At 35.0% G+C, this 27,825-nt stretch overlaps 2 protein-coding genes across 7 annotated transcripts in view; one reads left to right on the forward strand and one right to left on the reverse strand.

The window, feature by feature from the left end:
* The window catches only part of LOC123553091 (protein dopey-1-like), a 62,060-nt gene extending 49,166 nt beyond the window's left edge, over window positions 1-12,894 (forward strand). For 5 of the 6 annotated variants that reach the window (XM_053541973.1, XM_053541977.1, XM_053541974.1 and 2 more), the window contains 3 exons: window positions 3,698-3,862; window positions 6,891-7,041; window positions 7,925-12,894. In XM_053541973.1, coding sequence (XP_053397948.1) covers window positions 3,698-3,862; window positions 6,891-7,041; window positions 7,925-8,317 — 709 coding nt within the window. In that variant the 3' untranslated portion in view covers window positions 8,318-12,894. Of the gene's footprint in view, window positions 1-711; window positions 730-3,697; window positions 3,863-6,890; window positions 7,042-7,924 lie in introns of all 6 variants that reach the window. The other variant, XM_053541975.1, reaches the window with a different exon arrangement.
* A 543-nt stretch (window positions 12,895-13,437) lies between these two features.
* LOC123552474 (glutamyl-tRNA(Gln) amidotransferase subunit A, mitochondrial-like) lies at window positions 13,438-27,018 on the reverse strand. Its single transcript, XM_045342160.2, is given in 11 exon segments — window positions 13,438-13,716; window positions 14,868-15,073; window positions 15,242-15,359; window positions 18,826-19,018; window positions 19,278-19,390; window positions 20,516-20,691; window positions 21,346-21,479; window positions 21,482-21,617; window positions 22,810-22,999; window positions 23,851-23,998; window positions 26,983-27,018. Coding segments are annotated over 11 exon segments (1,605 nt in total). The 5' UTR covers window positions 27,004-27,018; the 3' UTR covers window positions 13,438-13,546.
* Window positions 27,019-27,825: the final 807 nt, after the last annotated feature.

The raw sequence follows: 27,825 nt of genomic DNA on the forward strand, positions 1-27,825 counted from the left end.
ACATGTACTGTGAAATCAGTAATATTCCTGGTGAATGTATTTTTTATGGTTTTCAGTATTGCACAAATCCACCAAACTAAATTCAATAGTTTAACAATTTTTAAATAAATTTGAATTTCACAAAGCCCTATTTCTATGAATTAGACATTTTTATGAAAAACAATGGAATTTTATACAAATAAGTTTAAATGATTTCACGGTGAAATCATGTATTTTTGTGAGGGACTAATTTTCATAGATTTCATTGTTTTGCAACACCATGAAATTTAATCCCTGTGAATAAACAAGTCATTTGATCTTCAAAAGATGACATCAACAAATTAAATTCATATCTCCATGAAATAGCTGTTTTCCCCAAAGCATGAAAAGTTTATGCCAATAAAATTTACTGATTTCACAGTACAATCGTGTCACATTTATAGTCAAGATGTCAACCCTGCATTAGATCTTGATCAAACTTTACAGTATTGAAATGCTCTGAAAATTTAAATTCCATTTAACATTGATAAAATCTATTATGTAAGTAAATGTTGTTATTGTAAAAAAAAATTCATTATTACAAATATACTTTCACCTGAATTTTTTGTTAATTTCAATAGTACAGTAGTTGTCATGATCTGTTGTTGTTGTTGTTTGGTATGAAAATGACAGGGAGTAAATAGTTGAAGATTTTTAGAAATTTATTTTCCAGTGATTTTTCTTCTTTTACAGGGAAATTAGTGAAACAGTGTAAATTTTCTTTGAACCTTAATTAATATTCTAATAAAATTGATGGCATTTTGGGTTTGATGATACACTAATATGGATGGTTTGAAATGATGCTTTTCTTATTGCTCACAAATGATATTTTCTGTCATGCACACTCTAAGTAAACAGTATCATAATGATTCTTATGCAGAACTTGTGTTAACCTTTAGCCTGCTAAATTTCTAAAATGGACTGGTCCATCATTCAATTTGGGCAGTACCATTTATCATTTGAAGGGGAATTCACTGAAAATTTACTGACTGAATAGTGAACAGTGCAGACCATGATCAGCAAAGGCAAAATCACTTGCCGTCAGCAGTCTAAAGGTTAATAAAAAAATGTGAAGATATATTCTGCCAAAATTTCATACAGTCATGTATTTAAAAATGTTGACAAGTGCTACACAGTATCTATGTAAACATAAAATGAGCATGTTTCTGTGTATAAATAGTAATGTATGTTAGGTTAAAAATAGTACACACTAACAAAATGTATAATTAAACACAGTATGAGTATGTGAAAAAAGGAAAGGAAGTTCTGTAACAAGCTACTGTTACTAGATATTTGCACAAAATTTATGACATTTAATTGTGATTGCAGCTTTATAGGCAGTTTATATACAGGATTTTCTAGATTAAAATCAATATCATATGATAAAACATTTCAGTGAAAAATGAGCAGATTGTAGATTGGGTAATATTCTTGGTGGGTTTATTTTCGCTAATTGTGAATAATGTCACTTGCTAATTAAATTTTTTTGTGAATACCCGGTATTATTCTGCATTATGCCATCAGACACAAACTCTTGTGTATTTATAACATCATGCATAAGGCTGCTAACCATGAAATTGCTACGTAAAGCCTGTGCTGAAATTACTCAATCTACCATGATGCCGCTTTTTGATTTTAACCAAATTATCAACAACAAAAAAGCCTGGTTATTAGAAAGGGGTACTCTGATGTTTGGTGGGCAGGTGGCATCAAATTGATCTTTCTGTACAATGGTATGGGATGAGCTTGGTCTTTATGTTGCTTATAGTATGACCAAGGTTAGGATTGTATTTGGGTTTAGACAGTCAAGGTCACTGGTACTAAAAATATGAAATATAGTTTCTGCTCAGTTGCTTTGGATTGTAATTAAACTGGGCCTTTAGGTAGTGTAGTATATAGAAAAAACCATACGGTGTCAGCATAACTTAATCAATCTGCATACTTAGAAAATTCCACCATGGTGCAGTGGACTGAAGTGTTGGTCTATTGTATCTTTTGACCTTTTATTATGTTGAGCAGATGGACAGCAGTTTGAATCCCAGTCCGGGCCTTACTTTTATTTGTAACAAAAACAAGCTGTTTAAATTCCATAGGGTGTAGGTCAAGGTCACAGTTATTAAAAATAGAGAAAAAAATTCACTGTGATGATCAAAAAGGAGGTTTCTGGTTTATATCTTCAGTTAGGATTGACTTACTGTTACCAAACTGGTGTATAACAAACTTATATGAAGAACTGTTTCTGGATTGTATATGGGGTCACTATGTCTAAAAGCAGAAAAATGGTTTCCTCTCTATATATACATATTTTCAGCAAATTTTGCTTGTAGATACCTTTTATCGAGATAAAATTTAGGATTGCATTTGGAGTCACTTTGGTCAAGGTCAAGATCATTGGGTAAGAGCGTTGGTCTACGGATCGCGGGGTCGCGAGTTCGATCCTCGGGCGGGGCGTATGTTCTCCGTGACTATTTGATAAACGACATTGTGTCTGAAATCATTAGTCCTCCACCTCTGATAATTCATGTGGGGAAGTTGGCAGTTACTTGCGGAGAACAGGTTTGTACTGGTACAGAATCCAGGAACACTGGTTAGGTTAACTGCCCGCCGTTATATGACTGAAATACTGTTGAAAAACGGCGTTAAACCCAAAACAAACAAACAAGATCATTGTTACTAGAGATAGAAAATGGTTTCCATGCAATATCTTGAGTTTGGATAGACTTGGTGTGTAGATAGGTTTTATTGAAACAAAGGTTGGGATTGTATTTCGATCACTCTGGGCAAGGTCACTGTTACTAAGAATAGAAAACTGGTTTCCACAAATGTTGCCGTGTTTCTTGTTATCACATAAAATTTTATTTGATTCAGCACATTATTTCTGCTGAAACACATGTATGCTTTGATTGTTGTGTTGTATGGTGCATGTTACAGTGAGAAATTTACAGTGCATCTTTGATGTTACGTATATACATGTATAGATCATGGCATGCTTCTTATAACTGTTAGTAGCCATTATATTTCCAGTTGAACTTGGACCTGTTTCAGGTTTGGAAGTTTAGAATCCAGCTTTTTTGTGAAAGGTTGACAGTTGTGCTATGATACACACCCTTTCCTTGAATAAAGTCTAAAGAGGCATGCAAGGTCTTCTTAAATTAAAGCTTAAATTCTGTCAGTTTGACATTAAACGAATGAACTAAATATAAAATGTAAGCTTTTGTTCCCACTTAGTTTCAAATTTTTATGCCTTACAGAATGGTTGCCATAGATTATCATATTTAATGGTTTGGATGACACATTCATATTCTTGTGATCACTAACAACAAACAACATCGACAAACTTATCCCAACCGTTTCCTTGTCTTACCTTGTTTATTATATAAACCATACCTTTTTTCATGTCCTACTTTCTATAACGCATTTTCTTCTCAACAATATTACATTGTTAACTATTAATGGAGCCTTGATAAGACTTGCTTTGAACATTTGATCATTTTTGCCCCTAAATTGTATTAAATTGCTTGGTGATATCCAGCATTTTCAAATCATTTTTAACCAAACTTCTTTAATATATACATGTATATAATCTGCATGTACAAAGGGTTATGCTATTGTTTTTGTTGATATTCACAAATGATTTGTACTTGCTCTGCTAATTATCGTCGCAAAATATCTTTTCTAGGACACAAGTTCAACGTATTGCTGCCCTGGATTCGAGCTGGGCACACCTAGGTAATGGGTTGAATGCACACAACAATCCATCCTGGATGCAGTTGTACCTCAGTGCCTGTAAACTACTAGACATGTGTCTAGCTTTACCTGCTGATACTGTTCCACAGTTTCAGTTGTAAGTATATATTTTCATATCCTGACTTTTTTGGAAAGATGGGGGACACAGAAATAGGTTACACCTGCCTGTCCTTCCATCAGTGATTCATACTTTGTGTCTGATCAGTACTGTAACTCAGGCGATTTTCGTTGAAAATGTGCAACATGCAAGACCAAGATCTGTTTCTCTAAGTATGGAGAAGTTTACACGGTCTGTTCTTGTTCCACAAATCTGCCATTCATCAAGATATTTTGATATTACTTGGTACAAATTTTCTCCAAAACAGGTTGTTTTGTCATGCACAAGACCCATAATTATGGACTGCTCCAAATTCAAGGTCAATTTGAAGGTCACAGTTTCACAGGATCTGTTTCATGCCTGTCACATAATTCTGCCATCCACCGCCATGACATTAGGATTTCCTAATTTAGAAAATTATTACCACTTACGTTGCAACTATTGGACTGGTAAAATGATTCTGTTGTGTTCATGTCTCCATTTGGTTGTAATGATGTGTTAAGTAATTTTTAGCTCACCTGTCACAAAGTGACAAGGTGAGCTTTTGTGATCGCGCGGCGTCCATCGTCCGTCCGTGCGTGCGTGCATAAACTTTTGGTTGTGACCACTCTAGAGGTCACATTTTTCATGGGATCTTTATGAAAGTTGGTCAGAATGTTCACCTTGATGATATCTAGGTCAAGTTCGAAACTGGGTCACGTGTGGTCAAAAACTAGGTCAGTAGGTCTAAAAATAGAAAAATCTTGTGACCTCTTTAGAGGCCATATTTTTCACAAGATCTTCATAAAAATTGATTAGAATGTTCACCTTGATGATATCTAGGTCAGGTTCGAAACTGGGTCACGTGCAGTCAAAAACTAGGTCAGTAGGTCTAAAAATTGAAAAACCTTGTGACCTCTCTAGAGGCCATATATTTCACAAGATCTTCATGAAAATTGGTCAGAGTGTTCACCTTGATGATATCTAGGTCAAGTTTGAAACTGGGTCACGTGCCATCAAAAACTAGGTCAGTAGGTCAAATAATAGAAAAACCTTGTGACCTCTCTAAAGGCCATATTTTTCATGGGATCTGTATGAAAGTTTGTCTGAATGTTCATCTTGATGATATCTAGGTCAGGTTCGAAACTGGGTCATGTGCGTTCAAAAACTAGGTCAGTAGGTCTAAAAATAGAAAAACCTTGTGACCTTTCTAGAGGCCATACTTGAGAATGGATCTTCATAAAAATTTGTTAGAATGTTCATCTTGATGATATCTAGGTCAGGTTAGAAAGTGGGTCACGTGCTTTCAAAAATTAGGTCAGTAGGTCAAATAATGAAAAAACGTTTTGACCTCTCTAGAGGCCATATTTTTCATGGGATCTGTATGAAAGTTGGTCTGAATGTTTATCTTGATGATATATAGGTCAAGTTTGAAACTGGGTCAACTGCAATCAAAAACTAGGTCAGTAGGTCTTAAAATAGAAAAACCTTGTGACCTCTCTAGAGGCCATACCGTTGAATGGATCTTTATGAAAATTGGTCAGAATGTTCACCTTGATGATGTCTAGGTCAAGTTTGAAACTGGGCCACGTGCCATCAAAAACTAGGTCAGAAGGTCAAATAATAAAAAAACATTTTGACCTCTTTAGAGGCCATACTTTTCATGGGATCTGTCTGAAAGTTGTTCTGAATGTTCATCTTGATGATATCTAGGTCAAGTTTGAAATTGGGTCAACTGCGGTCAAAAACTAGGTCAGTAGGTCTAAAATTATTAAAATCTTTTGACCTCTCTAGAGGCCATATTTTTCAATGGATCTTCATGAAAATTGGTCTGAATGTTCACCTTGATGATATCTAGGTCAGTTTCTAAACTGGGTCACATGCGGTCAAGAACTAGGCCAGTAGGTTTAAAAATAGAAAAACCTTGTGACATCTCTAGAGGCCATATTTTTCAGTAGATCTTCATGAAAATTAGTGAGAATTTTTACTGTGATGATATCTAGGTCAAGTTCAAAACAGGGTCATGTACCTTCGAAAACTAGGTCAATAGGTCAAATAATAGAAAAACCTTGTGACCTCTCTAGAGGCCATATTTTTCAATGGATCTTCATGAAAATTGGTAAGAATTTTTATCTTGATGATATCTAGGTCAGGTTCAAAACTTGGGTCACATGAGCTCAAGAACTAGGTCACTATGTCAAATAATAGAAAAAACGACGTCATACTCGAAACTGGGTCATGTGGGAACAATAGAGCGATTCAGGACCATCATGGTCCTCTTGTTTAGAAAGTGGTACAAATGGTAGATAGTTTTATACACAATGACTGAATGCTGCTTTCTTTAAAGTCCTTACTTAAATCATGAGTCATTTGATAGGGATTTATAATTATTACATACATTATCTGCATTCTAAAGTATTGGGTACTACATTATAAAGCAGAGTTTATACAATGGGTCAGACAAAATTACTATATCTGACAGATAGATTCTGAGCTTAGTCTTAAAAAATTTACCAATAGCAAGGTTACATTCTGGGACTGTGTCCTCTCCGTCACTTTTAACTTCTTTCACATTAACCCACCCAGTTAGCTCAGTAGGGAGAGCACAGATCTAAGGATGGCAGGGTGTGAATTTGATCCCACGGCAAGCCATATGTTCTCCATTGCACAAGGCATATATTCTCCATAATGCAAGGCATATGTTCTCCATCGCGCAAGGCATATGTTCTCCATCGCAATGTGATAAAAGACATTGTGTCTGAGATCTTTCATCTCCACCTTTGATTCATGTGGAGAAGTTAGCTGTTACTCGTAGAGAACAGGTTAGTACTAGCAAGAATACAGAAACAGTGGTTATGTTAACTGCAAGCCATTATATAACTGATTAAATACTGTTGAAAAATGGCTCTAAACCCAAAAACAAAACTTTTCACATGTTAAATGACATTGAGAATCAAAATGAAGAAACGTAGTTGCACTGAAATAATGTCAACCATTTTTTTACCCAATTTGCTGTTTATAATAAAAGCTTCTATTCTTGCTCTCTAAGGTATCGCTGGGCATTTATTGGTGGAGCTGCAGCTGGAGAAGGTGATGATGATATAGGAGAGGAGGATAGAAAGAAGAAGAAAGATACGAGAGGAAAACAGAAACAGTTTAAACCTCATATAATAAGACTGGCAAAACTTCTAAATACCAAAGTAAGCATGCTTGTGGTAATTCCATTATACCTTATTCTGCCTTCATTTGATACATAATCTTAAAGTGTTCACTTTATAGACTTGAAATAAATTCAGCAGTTGATACATTAAAGAGGTAGTAAACACCATTTTCAGCTCGTCAATACGAAGTATGGAGAGCTGTCCTACTCGACCTGGCGTCGGCATCCTTCGGCGTCTGCACCTTGGTTAAAGTTTTGATGCACTTTCTCTTTATCTCTGTAATTAAATGATGGATTTGCAAAACTCTCACACCAATATTTCATGAATTATCCACCCCCCCCCCTTTTACTTAGAATTTCAAGTTAAAGTTTCCCATTTTTACTTAGGTTAAAGTTTTGTGCACTTTCATTCTATCTCAGTTATTACTAAATGGATTTGATTCCAACTTAAAGTAGTTGTTCCACATCATCACCCACATCATATGACACAAGTTGCATCACTCTTGCACCAATATTTCATGAATTATGCCTCCTTTTTGCTTAGAATTATACTTATTTAATGTTTTGATACACTTTATCTTTATCTTTATCTCTCTTATTACTTAATACTTTTGACACAGACTCAAGCTATTGTCTAATATCTTCATCCACATCGGAGTCATTATACACTACAGTGACAGCTCCAGCTTCCTCAGATGTGCCCAGTTTCACTATCCAGCATCGAAATAGTCGAGCACACTGTCTCCTGTGACAGCTCTTGTTCAGCAAGCCCACACAGCTAGCTCAATAGCTAGAACTTTAGATGACCAAGTCAGATGTTTATAGTTCAGTACCTTGGCAAAGCATTGTGAAGCATATGATTTTAATTGTAGGATATAATACTGCCATGTTTAAATTATTATGTTATTTCTTCTGTTCTTCAGCTTAAAGGAGATATTCCTATGATGAAAATGGTACCTGGCAGACCTTTGCTTATGTTTACGCACTTGAGATCTCTGCAAGAGTTACAGCCCTTCTTTAATACCTTGTGTCTGGCTAATCAGACTGATAACTTACTGTTGGCTGCAAGGCAGCTGGGAGCCAGTGGTTCAGGTAACCAGTCTAATGCTTTAACCAATGGACATGCTGGAATGAAAACTTCCCTCCAGTTAGAATCGAAGGATTTGATTGGTCGAGGGATGCCAAAATCAAAATCCACTCCAACTTTTCCAGTTAGTCAAAGTCCAAAGTCAGAAACAGCTTTAACAGACAACAAGTCTAGTCAGCAGTTTATCGAAGAAGTTCTGATGCGAGATTTCTTGGAACCAATGACATGAAAATGGAAAAGAGCCAAAATTTGTACAGTGTTGTTTACAGAAAACTCCTGTGGCCAAGTCCAGAAAGCTTTTTTGTCTCCAGCTCCTATGCATTTAATTTTAACCCATGTAGTCTTTCATTGCTAGGACAGATTTTTCAGACCAAAAAAACCCAAACTTTAAGTACATACAGTGGACCAATATTTAATGTGTAAAAAACTGGCTTGTATTTTACAAAAAGACATAAACTGACAAAAAGTAATAATTATTGCACTGGGTAAGAAATTCATGATCCTGTAAACAATTATTTCTTTGTTCTACAGAAGTCATAGTTATATTTGACAGGGATTAAAACTAAAAATAAGCAGAGATATAAAAAGAAAGGGTCATTATATATTAGCTGAATTTGTGATGTACCCAATCTTGTAGACTTCAGGGGGAATTACACTTTGCACACCTTGTGTGATCCAAGCATGGCAAAATCCTTGAGCTGAATAAAACATAGATCAAGCTGTTATGATCTCACCCAATAGTTACCTATCTAAAAACTATGTTTAATACTGTATGAAATACAAGTGTCAAGTTTTATAACTGATGAAGTTTAGTCAGGCAGTGTATTTTTGATTTACCGGTATAAAATTATGTCTTGATGATTTCAATGCATGTGTGAGACAGTTGTATGTTAATGTATTATTGAATTTTTTGTCTTGAAATTTGTAGTATTGTTAACAAGTTGTACTATAAAGGTAAAGCCTTTTATTGAATGATTTAAGTTTAGACTTTGCAAATTTCTGAGAAAAAGAATGTAATAAGGGGTTTAGGAGAAAAATTATCTTTGTTATGCACATTATAGTCATATTCTGTTCAAGGCAGTTTGGGCAAACTTTTTTAAAGTTTTATTTTACGTACCGGGTATTTGTTTCATTTATTGAAGATACCCCTATCTCTCTTTCTGTAAGAAAAGTCTTTTTTGTCAAAATAATGTGTATATAATATTTGCATGTTACCAAGTCTTTAACGTTTAGCCTGCTGGTGGCAAATAATTCTGCTTTTGCGACCAATGCAGACCAAGATGAGCCAGTATGTCTGTGGCTACTCAGTAAATTTTCAGTGAACACCCCTTTGAATAATAAGTGGCATAGCCCTAATTGAAAGATGGACCAGTCCATTTCAGAAATTTAGCAGGGTAAAGTTTAATCATTAATGGTTTGTTGCCATGCTGTGAATGTTATATGACTTGTAGTATGGCCTATTTTCATGTGGTCACTACTTTCTTTAATGTAACAGACAGCATTTACTTGTCAGTATATGCAGAGATGTATGGAGATGTGGAAGAAAAATTTGCGTAGTTTATATGCAAATGGAATTTCAGAACAGGGATTTAAATCTTCTACCTACAGTTTTGTTTTCACCTTTTTCACTTGTTTTATTATAAAATGATTAGCTGAATGTTGCATATTTTTGAAGTTTAAAATTTCTGAAACACTAAAGTCATCAGACAATGGCAACCATTGAAATAGCAAATGTGTGAATGCGAGTTACAGCACACAATTTCCATTGGTAATATGCAGTAAAATGCACTTCTCTCATAGGACCATGTGATGTATGTTATCATTTACAGTCAGTGCAGCATTTTGATCTTAGGTGTAATGCCATACATTATTGTTATCACATAGATTGAATGTTTTTTTCATTGTGAATGCAGGACCAATGTATCAAGTGATGCTTATATGTGAATGAATTTCTATGCTTTCCTGGGATTTGTTTCACGCAAACAGATTTGACTCAAACTGTCCTGTATAGGTCTTATATCAAGCATCATAGGGCCCCTGGATAACTTTCCGCTAGTCAGCTGTATGGTTTCCACATGGGTGAATAAAAAGCATCAAGGATGGATGTTTTATCAGTTATAGTGTCCTAAAAGAAATCAAAATGATAGCTGCACCATTGCTTGTATTTGCATGAAATTGATTCTATAATTATCCATGCCTTATACATTAAGATGGACAGTAAAGCTGCATTTGGTTTGAACCATAATTAAAATCACATATTTAGTGAGGATTGTTAATGTATGAACTATATAATTGGTTATAACATACCATAGTAAAAACTGTTTGAAATGTTTTGTTTCATAAGCTTACTGAATGTGTTTTGTTTGTCCTAGTATTTCAATAATGTTCATTCTTTGGAGAAATCCTGTCAATGAGCTTTAGGTCAGGGAGTGGCAAGGTCTAAATTGAGCCTGTTTTGAAGTGATGAGTGTATTGAAAGAGTTTGGACAAAATCTACCACCACATACAAGTATCACTATCGGAAGTTGTAATAAATTGAATGGGAGTTTGTCCACCTGTGCGAAAATGAAAAACAAGGGATATTGTCCTGATGCTGTTCTTTCAATGTGATCTGATAATTTGTTTTCTCATTTTTATTGTCTTCTTTTTTTGAACTACTGATAAAATCATGTCTTTCTATGTTTATCATAATTGTAAGATGTATATAAAATGTATAATTTTGTTAAATATGCTATTAAACAGACTGTAGTTGATTGAAAGCATTGTGAGATATTTGTTGCAAAAGAGACAAAACAGGAATTGATTTCTTCACTGCATCACATTTTAAATACCACACCTTTTTCCTAAATATTGACAGAGATGTAAAATTAGGTTTTTAGTGCACTGATTTGGACTGGGTCTGTAGGTAAGAGGTCTGGCATTGCAGTATATCAATCTGCTGTTTTCAGAATAGAACTGTTTATGTTGAAATATTGGTACTTTTTAAACACCTTAAGTTAACAATATTTGTAACAACATTCAAGAAATATATCTCGGTGGAAAAGCAAACATTCAGCCGTGTAATTTGAATTACTCATTAAAAAGTTATCAGAGTGCAAAGGTTAACAAATATTGTTAAAAAAATAGATTAGCTAGCAATATTTTGGTTAAAATAGTGATTCCAAACACTTGCCAATCTTTGTTTTTGGGGTAATTCATCATTTTAAGTCTTGTTAAAATGTGTAATGAAACAAATTCAACGAAAAAGATCAAAGAAAAAAAATAATTAGGTAATTGAATTTTCATTGCTTAATTTGGCCAAAATTTTATGCTTATGATAAACAGGTTCATCTAGATATTTCTTACAAAATTGTAAAATACCATTCTCAGCATTTTACATTTTAACCTGTAAGAACAGAAGTGTAAGGCAAGACAGGAAAATTTTGATTCTGTTTTTTGCCAAACCTGTTATCTGTAGTCCTAGAATTGGAGCACTGTTTCCTAGACTATTTATATTTCTTATACATAGCTAATTTGGTCTCTGAAAGATATATTAGTGACATCACCTTCAGTGGAAAAACTGGTAAATTGTATGTGGGTCAGTGCATTCAGGTTACCTACCAGCATACAAAATTAACAGAATATTATTATCAATGATCAAATCATGTCTACGTGTATGTTTTTATTTACAGTAAAAGTTATGCTAGTTAGTTTTCAGTGCCATAAGCAAAATGAAACTGCAGGACCAATTTTGAAGCTATTTTTGTTGAGTACTAGATTTTCATCTGATTTATATTTAATGCATAAATTCTCTAATTTTTTTTCCTCATAGAATATGTGGTATTTTAAATTCTTTAATCAAACTCTGTTATGAAACATTTTTAATGAAATGGCAGTTTGTAACATGATCATATAGATGCAGTTATGTCATTTCACTATACCAGAATGCACAATATTTTCAGGTCTATAATCACAGACCAATACAGAATTTTTTCTTGAAATGTGACTAGTCCAATACAGCCTTTTATTTATCTAGGTGCGAAATTCTATGTAGCGCCTAAATTGTCGGTAAGAATGCTAAACCTTGGTTAGAGTTAAAAGGCAAGTGGAAGTATTTCTATTGGCATAATTCAATTTCAGACATTTAAAAATGATCATGTACTCAAATTGACGAGCTGTGTTTTTGTTTTCTGTCATATTCGCTCCTATAAACCTATGACAGAACCGGAATCTATTATGAAAACTTCTTTCTTAACATTACCAGAATACTACTTTGCCTTCTAGATGGCAAGACATTTTATTAATGAACAAAACTTTGATTACTTCCTGTATGTACCAAAGTATTCTAAAATTTAGAAATTCTAGTCTTAAAGAAGATTCTGTTCATTAGATAGCAGTTACTTCTTTAGCATTAGTTTTATTTACATAAAATAATTTTATGTTACTAAGAAATACCCATACTTTGTAACATGGAAATGTTATGTATTTACTATATAAATCTCATTTTACCCTTCATATGGTGCATACTTTCATCTATGCTCACATTCTTAAATTATCTTAATGTTAATCTTGGTTCAAGGTTATAGTTTGGAAACCAGTCTAAAATCTCTTAGCATCTGATTGGTTGAATCGGAGCACAGTTTAAAATGGACCAATGGAAAGGTTTTATACGCAGACTGGTTTCCAAACTTAACCTTGGACCCTGGTGATTGGTTGTGTATATTACATAGATTTATTTATTGATTTATTAATGTTTGGATTCTATTTTGCTTTAAACAGATGCGTATAACAGTACTGTTACTATTAATAAAGGAGAACATAAACTGAGATGCGTGTTAGTAATATTTTCCAAAGTGGAGCAGTGAATCGTGCAAGTAAGATGTTGGCCACTCAAATACTTGTTTCGTTTGAACCCCACTTGTTTTTGTCAGTGATTTAAATATTATATTTAAGCTTTAAGCTTTCTCCCAAGCTAAAATGAATTGGTATAATCTAAATTAGTACCATCAAAGTACATAATTATTTTTATTATTTGTTCAAAAGTTCCTGGTTAAGTGCACAGTACAACTGCTATGTTTAAGAGCATTCTTCCAATAAAAACCATCTGGCCAGAAACAGTCTGTAGACCCTTGATAAATCACAAAGATAATGAAAAATTTGCTCAGTATGAGCATGCTTTGTTGTTCGCAAAGGCCGTAACTCTACTAAAATTACCTGACCGGAACCAAAGTAGATTTTATTATATAGGTCCTCATGACACACCTCTGTAAACATAGGCTCAATATCTGCATCCATAACAAATAAGTGCTCAAGAGGAACCCCAATATAAACAGGCACATAAAAATGAAACATACAAGCTGTAACAAATAAAACAAAGCAACTTTTATTCTTTCTCGCGAAGTTTAACATAATAGACATCACATGAATTCATTCAGGACTGTAATTCCTCTCCATAACAAAACAGTTTTAACATTTAACATCAAGAGCTATCCAAAAAGTCTAGATTAAGTCTTTTGAAGTTGACATTCTGTTCTATCCATTTGGCAGCATTCAACATTTTATGGTCTTGAAACTTCTGTCCTATGATTTGTAAACTGACTGGTAGCCCGGAAGATGACACTTTCACTGGTACTGAGACAGCAGGAACACCTGTGGAATATTCTTATTCATTAGTATTGAATCATTCAGGAGAGATTATTGTGTGTGTGTGTGTGTTCGGGTTTAACGTCTTTTTCAACAATTTTTCAGTCATATAAACGACGGAGAGATCATTGTTTGAGTCAGCTTCGTAATCATGTTTTTTTTTTGGTAAATCGTGTTTTTAGATAAATAATGATAAAAGATATTTGCATACCATCTTGGTGATCTCAATTGGTGGTAATTTGGTGAGTTTTAGGAGTTTAAAATATACAGGTATATCAATAAGTTTTGAATTAATCTTTATTATCACATGTTTGACGTCGTGGGAGTGAAATAAAGCCATTACATAAATTTGATAATAAACTAGTGTAATAAAGCTTTGACGTTGACGTTTTAGGTATAGGAGACGTTGGTCGAATTTACTTGGTCTATAATAGGTAAAGAAAGAAGAAATTTTGATGTTTCAGCAGGAAAAGCTTACATGTGATAAAAAGAATATTGCATTAAATTTTGTATCTTTCCACACTGAATTTATTCAACTCGTTGAATAAAATTGATACAAGAGGGCCATGATTGCCCTGTATCGCTCACCTGAGTACCATTGCTCAAAATGATATGATCAAGTTTTGACATAGAGCACATAGGCATACACATTAAATATCATCAGGATAAACATTTTTTGTAACAGTCCCTTTGGACCTAGTCAGGGCCAATTTCCATACCAAGTTTGAGGGTCCTAGGCTCAAATGCTGCATTTTTGTACTAACATGACTATTCCTTACCCTGGAAGACTTAAATAACATTTAAAACCAATCTCATTAGATGCTGCTGAGATATATTCGTTTACATAAAATAAAGGGAGGTAATTTGTCATAAATTCAGTCAATATGTATCTTTACTGATTGTCCAAGTCCATCTGTTGACATAAATGAAATTTCAGATCAGTATCTTCATTAGTTGCTGAGATATACCCATTTTAATTTGAAATAAAGGGAGGTAATTTGACATAAAATCAGTCCATAGTTATCTACCCTGATTGTCTCAGTCAAACTAATGACAATAATGAAATTTCAAATAAGTCCTATAAGTACTTACTGATAATAAATCCATTTTGATTACATGGGCTGGATAAAATTCACTTAATTTTACAATTCACTTACCTGCCATATTTATAGGCTGTGTAAACAGATCTTGTTCTGCAGTACGTGTGCGATTATCTGCCTTGGAAAACCAGCTGTAAGAGGGCGCCACTGTTAAGGTCGTTGGAGTCAACAACACGTCAATCCCAGTGTTATACACATTAACAAAATCATTGCTAATTAGTCTCCTCACTCTAAGCGCCTTCTTGAAATATCGCTCATAGTTTCTGAAGTAAAAAGAAGAATGTAAACATTTCTGACAATGATTCTTTCATTTGCTATATATGAGAAAGCCTTCAAATGTCAATACAAATTAAGCCTTAACAACTCAAGATATTTGTAAAAAAAAGTAAAATCAGATTTTCAAGCAAACAGTTTATGGAGTTATAACTTACTCTCTGAGTAAAAAGTAGTTCCCAGCAAATATTCTTCCTCTGACAACATCATTGAAGCCTTCATGTCTGCTTTGAGCATATAAAGCCTCTGTAGATACATCATTTTCTGCTCTGTGTCCTTAAATATACAGTAACAAGAGAGAAATGATAATCGGTAAAAGAGAAGGTGAACCAGAGTTTATATAATCCAAGATTAACTGAAACTTGTTTATAAATTACAACAAGAGGGCCATGATGGCCCTATATCGCTCACCTGTTATCATTGCACTTGAGGACAAGAAGGTCCTCAGGAAAAATATCTAAGTCAAAAGGACAGGAACAACAAAGGGAAGAAATTTAACCAAAAAGAAAAAAAATTCTTACAAGGTACAAATATGTCAAAATACACCTAAAAATTGGAGGTACCATCCATGTTGTACCACAGAAAAGTGGTCTCGGTTTTTCCCTATAGCCAATAATAAAAAAGTTACTAAAAATAAGCTATTTATAGTAACGTAAAAAGGAAGTAATTAAAAAAAAAAATTATTCTAAGTGAACAAAAGAAGGATCTGCCAAATAAATCTGTTGACATAAATGAAATTTCAGATCAGTACCTTCATTAGTTACGGAGATATACCCATTTTAATTTGAAATAAAGGGACGTAATTTGACATAAAATCAGTCCATAGTTATCTACCCTGATTGGCTCATTATGACAATAATGAAATTTCAAATAAGTCCTATAAGTACTTACTGATATAAATCCATTTTGATTACTATCAGGGGAGGTAATCAGATATAAATAACTCTGGAACCTACGACTGGATCTGATTTGTCATGGAATCCAAGATTTATTGTTGTTGAAGATATTTTGGAAGTTTGTATCAAATAAAACCATAAATGAAGTATCTATATGGCTGCAAAATTCTGGACCTTTAAGGGGCCATAACTCTGGAACCCATTATGGAATCTGGCCAGTTCAAGAAAGGAAACAAGATCTTGTGGTAATACAAGTTGTGTGCAAGTTTGGTTAAAATCAAATCATAAATGAAGCTGCTATTGTGCAGACAAGGTCAAAATAGCTAATTCTGGCCCTTTCAGGGGCCATAACTCTGGAACCCATTAAGGGATCTGGCCGGTTTAAATCAGGAACCGAGATCTTATGGTGACACAAGTTTTGTGCAAGTTTGGTTAAAATAAAATCATAAATGAAGCTGCTAATGTGCAGACAAGGTCAAAACAGCTAATTCTGGCCCTTTCAGGGGCCATAACTCTGGAAACCATAATGGAATTTCACCAGTTGAAGAAAGGATCCAAGACCTTATGGTGACACAAGTTTTGTGCAAGTTTGGTTAAAATAAAATCATAAATGAAGCTGCTATTGTGCAGACAAGGTCAAAATAGCTAATTCTGGCCCTTTCAGGGGCCATAACTCTGGAACCCATATTGGAATCTGGCCAGTTCAAGAAAGGAGCCAAGATCTTATGGTGATACAAGTTGTGTGCCAGTCTGGTAAAAATCAAATTATAAATAAAGCTGTTATTGTGCAGACAAAGTCAAAATAGCTAATTTTGGCTGTTTCAGGGGCCATAACTCTGGAACCCATAATGGGATCTGGCCAGTTCAAGAAAGGAACTGAGATCTTATGGTTATACAAGTTGTATGCAAGTTTGGTTAAAATAAAATCATAAATGAAACCACTATCGTGCAGACAAGAAATTGTTGACGGACGCACGCACGGACGGACGACGGACGAAGGGTGATCACAAAAGCTCACCTTGTCACTATGTGACAGGTGAGCTAAAAACAGTCTGAGGTAGCTTTTCACTTCATTTTCCCCCCAATACTTAATTTAATTTTGAAAGCCACAAATGAAGTTACTGATTAGACTGCAATTAACCTTGTTTTTTTTAAAACTTCAGGATGTACCAGTACCTGGAAAAACACGAGGACCATCATGGTCCTGAATCGCTCACCTGTCCCCACATGACCCAGTTTTGAACTGAGTATGACATTGTTTTTTTCTATTATTTGACATAGTGACCTAGTTTTTGAGCTCATGTGACCCAGTTTTGAACTTGACCTAGATATCATTGAGATAAAAATTCTGACCAATTTTCATGAAGATCCATTGAAAAATATGGCTTCTAGAGAGGTCACAAGGTTTTTCTATTTTTGACCTAATGACCTAGTTTTTGAAGGCATGTGACCAAGTTTCGAACTTGACCTAGATATCATCAAGGTGAAAATTCTCACCAATTTTCATGAAGATCTCCTGAAAATTATGGCCTCTAGAGAGGTCACAAGGTTTTTCTATTATTTGACCTAATGACCTAGTTTTTGAAGGCACGTGACCCAGTTTCGAATCTGACCTAGATATCATCAAGGTGAACATTCTCACCAATTTTCATGAAGATCCATTGAAAAAATGGCCTCTAGAGAGGTCACAAGGTTTTTCTATTTTTTGACCTACTGACCTAGTTTTGGACAGCACGTGACCCAGTTTCGAACTTGACCTAGATATCATCAAGGTGAACATTCTGACCAATATTCATGAAAATCCATTGAAAAATATGGTCTCTAGGGAGGTCACAAGGATTTTCTATTTTTAGTCCTACTGACCTAGATTTTGATCGCAGGTGACCCAGTTTCGAATCTGACCTAGATATCATCAAGGTGAACATTCTGACCAATTTTCATGAAGATCCATTGAAAAATATGGCCTCTAGGGAGGTCACAATGTTTTTCTATTTTTAAACCTACTGACCTAGTTTTTGACTGCACGTAACCCAGTTTCGAACCTGACCTAGATCTCATCAAGATGAACATTCTGACCAACTTTCATAAAGATCCCATGAAAAATGTGACCTCTAGAGTGGTCACAAGCAAAAGTTTATGGACGGATGCACACAAGCACGGATAGACGGAAGCCATGCGCACGTGACCCACTTTCAAACTTGACCTAGATATCATCAAGGTAAACATTCTGACCAATTTTCATGAAGATCCATTGAAAAATATGGACTCTAGGGAGGTCACAAGGATTTTCTATTTTTAGACCTACTGACCTAGTTTTGGACTGCACGTGACCCAGTTTCAAATATTACCTAGATATCATCAAGATGAACATTCTGACCAATTTTCATGAAGATCCATTGAAAAATATGGCCTCTAGGGAGGTCACAAGGATTTTCTATTTTTTACACCTACTGACCTAGTTTTGAATCGCACGTGACCCAGTTTCGAACATGACCTAGATATCATCAAGATGAACATTCTGACCAATTTTCATAAAGATCCCATGAAAAATGTGACCTCTAGAGTGGTCACAAGCAAAAGTTTACGGACGGACGGACACACGGACAGACGGACGAAGCGCGATCACAAAAGCTCACCTCATCACTTTGTGACTGGTGAGCTAAAAACTAGCAAAAATAGTGCCATTCAGCCAATAAAAGAACTCTGCGACTGATTTCAAGTTTGGATTCAACAAAACTACATCGAAACTGAAGTGCTAAATATCTAGCCCATATAAGAGTGCCCAAATACTTCTTTGTCTTAAATGATAAAGCTACATACAAATAAAGCTTACAAGCAATACCTACCAAATTCAATGCCATCATATCTTGCCATATTCGAGGCAACCTCACAAGCACAGAGTATGCTGTAAGTGGTGATTGAGTACTGTGTATATGGCATGGACACCTGTGTAACATGTGCCCCCGCATTCTCCAACATATCTGCTACCCCACTCCATGCTGATTTTACCTCATCACTTAAACCTGGGGCATTATATTCCTAAAACATATACCATGAAAATGTTTTTCTCTTCTTTTTTTGTTCAATTCATGTTCAACTTCTATAGAGTCATTAGCTGTCCCATTCAAACAAAGATACAGAAATATGTAGTACATAAATAGCAGTAAAGACAAAGTTTGGAATTAATATAGCATTCAAAGTTGTGTAAAATGACATTAACTTATTGTTGTCTATAGTTTATCCCTTTAGAATCTGTGATTTAAGTTTAATGATATACATTCAATACACATGTATATACCTTTGGTATTCCAACATGCAGCCCTTTTACAGATGGTGTTTCCTCAAGATAAGAGGGAACAAAGTCATCAGTTACAGTTGTAGAATCATTATTATCATGGCCAGCTAAACTGTCTGAAATAAAGTGAACAATTCCAATTGTAATTTTATTTGTGTTGCCTTTCACAATTGAACTTTAACTGTTGTAATGGTGACATAATAGTGTCTGTTTCTGTTTTTGTTATGTATAACATCACACCTACACAATTACATGTCACATATGGTGGCTTTCCAGATTTTTATGGTGGAGGAAGACCCCAGGTGGCCCTCCATGGATTATTTGATAATGACCTGACACCTGGATAGAACCACCAACCTTCCACCAGCTAGATGGATGGCTTTCTCGCATGAAGTATTCAATGCCATGTTGGGCTCACACCAACATCAGTGAGGCGTCAGCATTGAACCTTAATCACTCGGCCATGGAGCCCCCCCTCCCCACCCCCCCCACCCCACACACAACATAACGGTTTGATAATATATAACTCACTGTTATCAGTATATCTAAAAGAATTCATGTTTCTTTTGTTTTTGTTGGGTATAAAGTTACACCAACACAATTCTAGGTCTAATGGCGACTTTCCACCTTCTGATAGTGAAAGACCCCATGTGTTCATCCAAACATTATTTTAGGCATGGTGGGTAGAACCACCAACCTTCCATAAACCAGCTTGATGGAATTCCACATATGAAAATTTTTTACAAGCAAAGTTTAGAAACAGAGGGTAAGGGCAAGGAAGTTGAAGTCAACAAACTTAACCACTCGGCTACGGAGGCCTCAGCAAAAATCGTAGGAGGTAATTTAGGAAGGGGCTTGTTTTTGAGTTAGACTTGACAAATTACATTCCCCTAAATTTTTCTTCGGTATGATGATACTTATCACTCTTTGAAGTAAAGATTTCTAACACATGTTGGCCATGTCTATAAAGGATTTTACTGCATAGCTAACTGCAGTGATTTCAGGATTTGGAAAGCCAAATCCTTAACAAGAAATGCTGCAATATAGCAAAAAGTTATTTAATTCCAATCCTTCAAACCAGTTCTAACAAAATTTTTCAGCTCTGCATGGTTGTGGACTTGTAGTTTGATATATAGCTCTCATTTACCTTCAACAGTTTCAGGGTTTTGATAGAAAGCATGATAAATGGCAACACTTCAATTTATTTTAAATTCTGTCAATCACTTATTTAAATATCTTACTCAATATTATTGTTGCATCATCCACAGTTTTTGTCAGTATCCCTGGAACATCTAGTGAATTGACAAGAGGTATAAGACCGTATCTAGACACCAGTCCGTATGTTGGTTTCAAACCTACCACACCACAGTACGAGGCGGGATTACGAGTTGAACCTCCTGTATCTGATCCTAGTGCTCTAGAAAGTTGAAGCAAAGATTGACAGCCTCTGTTTTACAACTTGAAATATTGTTTTGCTATACAACTCTGTGAATAGCACAAATAATTTTACTGACTGAACTGAAAGCCCTATCTCACAAGAAATGAACAAACAGTACATGCAGACATGTTTATGGTACTCCAATATTCGAAACATTTGCTATGTAACTGAATAAACCATATAAGAATAGCAGATTGCAGTACCAAATCATTCATTTTGATTATTATATGTTCGGGAATACAATTTTGAAATTTTTCGACTTAAAAACTTCTATAACATCTGCACAGACTTTGGCTGACAAGTAAGAATTTCATTTTCTCTTATATTTGTGAGTTCCAAACCTTGCCAATTCAAAGTCTTCATGAAAAATTTCACAAGTTGATATTAGGCTATATAAATGGTACAACTAAATGTATTTCCAGTTTCTCTTTCTGCAGTCCTGCAAGTTCAACATGTTGGGAACACATGAAATAGGACAGGTCAGAGCAAAATCACAAAATACAGTGTTTTATACAAGGTAAGCATAAAATGGTGATTTTTCTTAGAATATTTACAAAACATATAGTATTACATTTAAGTTCATATTTATTAGCGAAAAACAACTGAAGAAAGGAGATCTTAAAAAAAAGATACCCAAAACAGGAACCAGTTGCCACAGCAACAGCACTGCCACCCGAACTTCCTCCAGAAATGAACCAATCAGAATCCTCCTTACAATTTTCAGCTCTTGGTTCCGGTACCCTGCTGTTAACACAAGATGTATGAATATAGTCCTTGTTCCTTGTCTAACTTTTTCAGTTTGTGAACCAGACGATACGGTGTTTTCACTCTCCTGAACTTGTGAACTGAATGAATACTTCCAAGGGTTACGCACTGGTCCGTAGATACTGTCTATGGCTCCACAACTATTAAATATTAACAATCTTGCACAATAAAACCAACATTTCTTTTAAGGTGATGAAATTATTCTTTTCTCTTTGTCTGTTTTTCTGATCTTTGCACGCAAAATGACAAAAACATGTAATTTGATGCAAGACAACATTTCCAAATTTGTCCAAGGAGTGATGGATTTCTGTATACATTCGGGTGTTGACGCTCATCTGATTTTTTTTTGTGTAATAAAAATATTGTCCTACCCATGATTTTCTAAGACTAAAAAGGGCCATCATTCTTGCAAAAAGCAGGATAGAGTTATGTTTCTTGATGTACAGTGTCCACTTATGATGGTGAAAAACTGTTGCAAGTTTTAAAGCAATAGCTTTGATAGTTTATGAGAAAAGTTGACTTAAACATAATACTCAACCAAGAAAATGATTTTTTAAGTCCAAAAGGGGCAATAATTATTGCAAAAAGCAGGATGGAGTTATGTTCCTTGCTGTACAGGGTCAGCTTATGATGGTGAACAAGTGTTGCAAGTTTCAAAGCAATAGCTTTGATAGTTTAAGAGAAAAAGTTGACCTAAACATAAAACTTAACCAAGAAATCTAATATTTTCTAAGTCCAAAAGGGGCAATAATTATTGCAAAAAGCAAGATGGAGTTATGTTTCTTGAAGTACAAGGTCTGCTTATGATGGTGAACAAGTATTCCAAGTCTCAAAGCAATAGCTTTGATAGTTTAGGAGAAAAGTTGACCTAAACATAAAACTTAACCAAGAAATCTGATATTTTCTAAGTACAAAAGGGGCCATAAATCTTGCAAAAAGCAAGATGGAGTTATGTTTCTTGCTATACAGGGTCAGCTTATGATGGTGAACAAGTATGCCAAGTTTCAAAGCAATAGCTTTGATAGTTTAGGAGAAAAGCTGACCTAAACATAAAACTTAACCAGGCAACGCCGACGCTGACAACCGCTCAAGTGATGACAATAACTCATCATTTTTTTTCAAAAAATCAGATGAGCTAAAAACAGCCCAGATACTGCAACAAACTGCCAAGGAACTATACACGATTAAGCCTTGAAATAATTCAGCACTGTATTAGAACTTTCCTGCCTCACACCGTAACAAATATCCTATCTAACTTCTTCTCTATCAATGCATATATATTACCCATTTATATGTAATGGAAATCATACATTCATAAATTTAGAATATTACCCCATAGAATATTCATCTAAATTTGTTTTTCCAACAAGTACAGCACCCTGGTCATATAGACGCTGGACCACTGTCGCATTGTAAGGTGGTATATAGTTCTGCAGCATATGAGAGGCACAGGTTGTGCGGATATCTTTTGTACAAAAATTGTCTTTCACTGCAACTGGTATACCATTCAAGACTGTAGACCCTGCAAAATGAAAGAAAACACATTTAAATAAGTCAAACTTTGTTTGCTCAATCTCAGATAATTCAAACAACACCCTTCCCTCAAACTCGTTGTCAGGTCCCGGCAAAATCTCTATATAACAGTTATAGTTCGCTGACTACCAGTAACTCAAAGTTTGCCAGTCCAGTCGAGTTTGAGTGAATGAAGTTCTACCGTAAAATATTTTACATTGTTTTTCAATCTGATTTATTGTTATCATTTATTAATTCCTTAAATTAATATTGATAACCGTTAAATAAAGTTAAATGAAAATAACACAATTTTAATCTGAATTAGATCCTTCATAACAAGTTTAACTGATCAGACTACTACTAGTTTTCACAAAGTTTTTTGGCGAACAGCGTCTAAGAACGAATTTGTGACCTGGACTAACCCATGCCATGTGACTACTTGATTTCTATATGTAAATTCACTCAGTCTAAGTCAAATTCTGCGAACTACATCTTTAAATGTATCACAGTAAATCTTAAGTCCTGTCAGCCAAATTCTTAATATAATATAAGTCAAAGTAAATTTTAAATCCTGTCAGTGAAATTCCTATGTATTTTCAATTTAATGTGTTATGTTTTTACATCTTAACACATGTGTCAATGTAAAAATCTGTTCTTTACATAATGGCATATGCATGCAAAATGCATTTCAACTTGTTTGGTACTGATACTCTAAAATGTATATAAAATTCACAGTCATGTTTACATGTATATAATCAGCACCAAATACCATTTTTATGTCATTTTTCCAGTAACACCAAGTATAAAGCTTTGTGCCCTAGAATTCCAGATACCAAGTTTGACCTGTATATATGAGCATACCTTTCTGGACAGATAGCAACTGTTGTCTGGCCACCTCTGGGGTCTCAGTTATAAAAGCATTGAGTTCTCGAACTTTTGATGCTCTCTGGATGCATTTTTCACACAGCTCTTTAGCAGACAACTTGCCTTGCTTTACCTGCTGTAGAGCCTGAAACAAATGCCTGATCATTTATTTTACATGATAACAATTTTTGTCTTTTTGGGTTTAATGCCAGTTTTAACAGTTATAAATGGGGACCAATTTAAAGTAAGTATAAAAGGGACATAATTCAAGGAACATTTCTGCAAAAGTAATGCACAATGTGCCATATTATGTGACTGATAACGTGGAACAACTATTTTAAGTTTGAATCTAATCCATTCATTTTACAACAAAGATATGGTGAAAAGTATGAAAATAACAGATAAAGGGCTACAATTCAGAAAACATATTTATGCAAGAGTTACATGGACCGTGAATGCCATTAATAATTAAAAGTGATTAACAATTTGTTTGCCATAATGGAAGCTTTCATCACACTTGTCTTTTTCTTGAAACAGAAGGAGTTATATAATAAACTTATAAATGCTTTTCTCTTCACTTTACTGATTGAGTACATAACAGTGACTAATGGAAATCGCTATGATAGCCGCTATCATTTATCAATATGTTTGACTCTCTATAACCACAAGTGGGAAGCTATTTATAGAAAATATTAACAAACAAGAGGGTCATGATGACCCTGGATCGCTCACCTGAGTAATATGAGCTACATGTCTCAAATGTCAAACTGATGATAAAATATTAAGACAGTCAGTAGGTCACATTCATGGTCAATGAAATTCAGTTTTACGATTTGTGTGCAAAACTGTGTATGTCATCAAAATTTCAAGGCTGTATCTTAAAAAACAAGAAAGTAGGTCAGTAGGTCAAGGTCACAGTCAAGTGACATCATATTACTTGGGGTCATCAGGTAATTATAATTAAACAGTCTTGGAAATAGGATCAGATGATTTTTTAAGTATTTTTTCTTTATAACTCACATAATAACTAAGTGACCCCAGGGCGGGGCCCTTTTAACCCCAGGGGCATAATTTGAACAATTTTGGTAGAGGACTACTAGACAATGCATCATACCAAATATCAAAAGCCTAGGCCGTATGGTTTCAGACAAGAAGATTTTTAAAGCTTTTTCCTATATAAGTCTATATAAAATTGAGACCCCCAGGGCAGGACCTCTTTTCACCCAAGTGGTACAATTTGAACAATTTTGGCTGAGGACCATAAGACAATGCTACAAACCAAATATCAAAAGTCTAAGTGTTGTGGTTTCAGACAAGAAGATTTTTAAACTTTTTTTCCTATATAAGTCTATGTAAAACTTGGGACCCCGGGGCGGGGCCATATTTGACCCTAGGGGGATAATTTGAATAATCTTGGTAGAGAACCACTAGATGATGCTACATACAAAATATCAAAGCCCTAGGCCATGTGGTTTTGTACAAGAAGATTTTCAAAGTTTTCCCTATATAAGTCTATATAAACCATGTGACCCCCGGGGCGGGGCCATATTTGAACCTAGGGTGATAATTTGAACAATCTTGGCAGAGGACCACTAGATGATGCTACATACCAAATATCAAAGCATTAGGCCCTGTGGTTTTGTACAAGAAGATTTTCAAAGTTTTCCCTATATAAGTCTATATAAAACATGTGACCCCCGGGGCGGGGTCATATTTGACCCGAGGGGGATAATTTGAACAAAGTTGGTAGAGGACCACTAGACGAAGCTACACACCAGATATCAAAGCCCTAGGCCCTGTGGTTTTGGACAAGAAGATTTTTTAAGTTTTTCCTTTCAGTTGCCATGGCAACCAGAGTTCTGCATGGAATTCAATTCTTTTAACAATTTTGAAACGGGGCCACCCAAGGATCATTCCTGTGAAGTTTGGTGTAATTCTGCCCAGTGGTTTTCAAGAAGAAGATTCTTTTAGAAATTGTTGACGGACTACGCACGACGGACTATGCACGACGGACTATACACGACGGACATCAAGCGGTCACAATAGCTCACCTTGTCACTTCGTGACAGGTGATCTAAAAACACTTAATAACAAGAGCACCGCCTTGCAGGTGCTGACGCTCATCTGATTTTTTTTGTATAATAGAAATATTGTCCTACCCATGATTTTCTAAGTCTAAAAAGGGCCATCACTCTTGCAAAAAGCAGGATAGAGTTATGTTTCTTGATGTACAGTGTCCACTTATGATGGTGAAAAACTGTTGCAAGTTTTAAAGCAATAGCTTTGATAGTTTATGAGAAAAGTTGACTTAAACATAATATTCAACCAAGAAAATGATTTTTCTAAGTCCAAAAAGGGCAATAATTATTGCAAAAAGCAGGATGGAGTTTTGTTGCTTGCTGTACAGGGTCAGCTTATGATGGTGAACAAGAGTTGCAAGTTTTAAAGCAATAGCTTTGATAGTTTAAGAGAAAAAGTTGACCTAAACATAAAACTTAACCAAGAAATCTGATATTTTCTAAGTCCAAAAGGGGACATAAATCTTGCAAAAAGCAGGATGGAGTTATGTTTCTTGCTGTACAGGGTCAGCTTATGATGGTGAACAAGTGTTGCAAGTTTTAAAGGAATAGCTTTGATAGTTTAGGATAAAAGCTGATCTAAACATAAAACTTAACCAAGAAAACTGATTTTCTAAGTCCAAAAGGGGCAATAATTCTTGCAAAAAGCAAGATGGAGTTATGTTTCTTGTTGTACAGGGTCTGCTTATGATGGTGAACAAGTATTCCAAGTTTCAAAGCAATAGCTTTGATAGTTTAAGAGAAAAGTTGACCTAAACATAAAACTTAACCAAGAAATCTGATATTTTCTAAGTACAAAAGGGGCCATAAATCTTGCAAAAAGCAAGATGGAGTTATGTTTCTTGCTATACAGGGTCAGCTTATGATGGTGAACAAGTATTCCAAGTTTCAAAGCAATAGCTTTGATAGTTTAGGAGAAAAGCTGACCTAAACATAAAACTTAACCAGGCAACGCCGACGCCGACAACCGCTCAAGTGATGACAATAACTCATCATTTTTTTTCAAAAAATCAGATGAGCTAAAAAGCAAATTTATGTCAACTAATCATACCTTTTCCTCAACAAATACCATATTCACTGATAATACAGTACATAACAGCACATGTATATTGATTACTTGACCAGATCTACTAAAACCTGTGACGGCCGTGACATTATTATCAGGGAAAATATATTTTTGACACAGGGTCTGTCACGGGTTTTGATATGTGTATTGTTTTTGCCTCTTAAACTCATCGGCAATTCATAATGTCATGACATATGCCAGTTCTAACGATGACAAATTTAATGACAATAACATCATGTGATTTTCTTAGTAATGTCTTCAGCTAACATGGCTAAAATGGATAAAAAATAAATGTCATTGTCTACGGAATAAATTCTCCATTCAATATGATCCGAACAGCTGTTCAGGCCAAAGGTGGTGAAACATGGATTTTCAAAGAGGAAGGCTTAAAAAAACAGGATTGGAGAGCCAATGAACATTGTTGGGTGAACGAAGGAACTGTGGGCCTACCTCGCCGAAATCAAAGATTGAAGAAAAAATATTTCTATATTCACACAGAGAATGGTGCGTCAAAAGAATTTTTGAAATTTGTTTATCACCAGCAAGACTGTACTGACGGTCCATTTGTAATTCAGTATATTGGAAATGTACAAGTTTCACAGCCAATGTCACACAGAAATTAAAAAGATCAGGATCGTCCTTCCTTGAGATCTAAACCAAGTAGTTAAGAAAAATGGCTGAAACAGACAAAATCAGAATACCCGAATGTTGTATACAAGAGAGAAATCCATGACGAGGAGGAGCAACCCGAGACTTGAAGCAGATACAAAACCTGAGACATAAAGGAAATACTGAACTTAGAATATCCCGTGATGCCCTGGCCAGAGA

This window comes from Mercenaria mercenaria, chromosome 4 (assembly GCF_021730395.1).
Source record: "Mercenaria mercenaria strain notata chromosome 4, MADL_Memer_1, whole genome shotgun sequence".
NCBI classification, from domain to species: domain Eukaryota; kingdom Metazoa; phylum Mollusca; class Bivalvia; order Venerida; family Veneridae; genus Mercenaria; species Mercenaria mercenaria.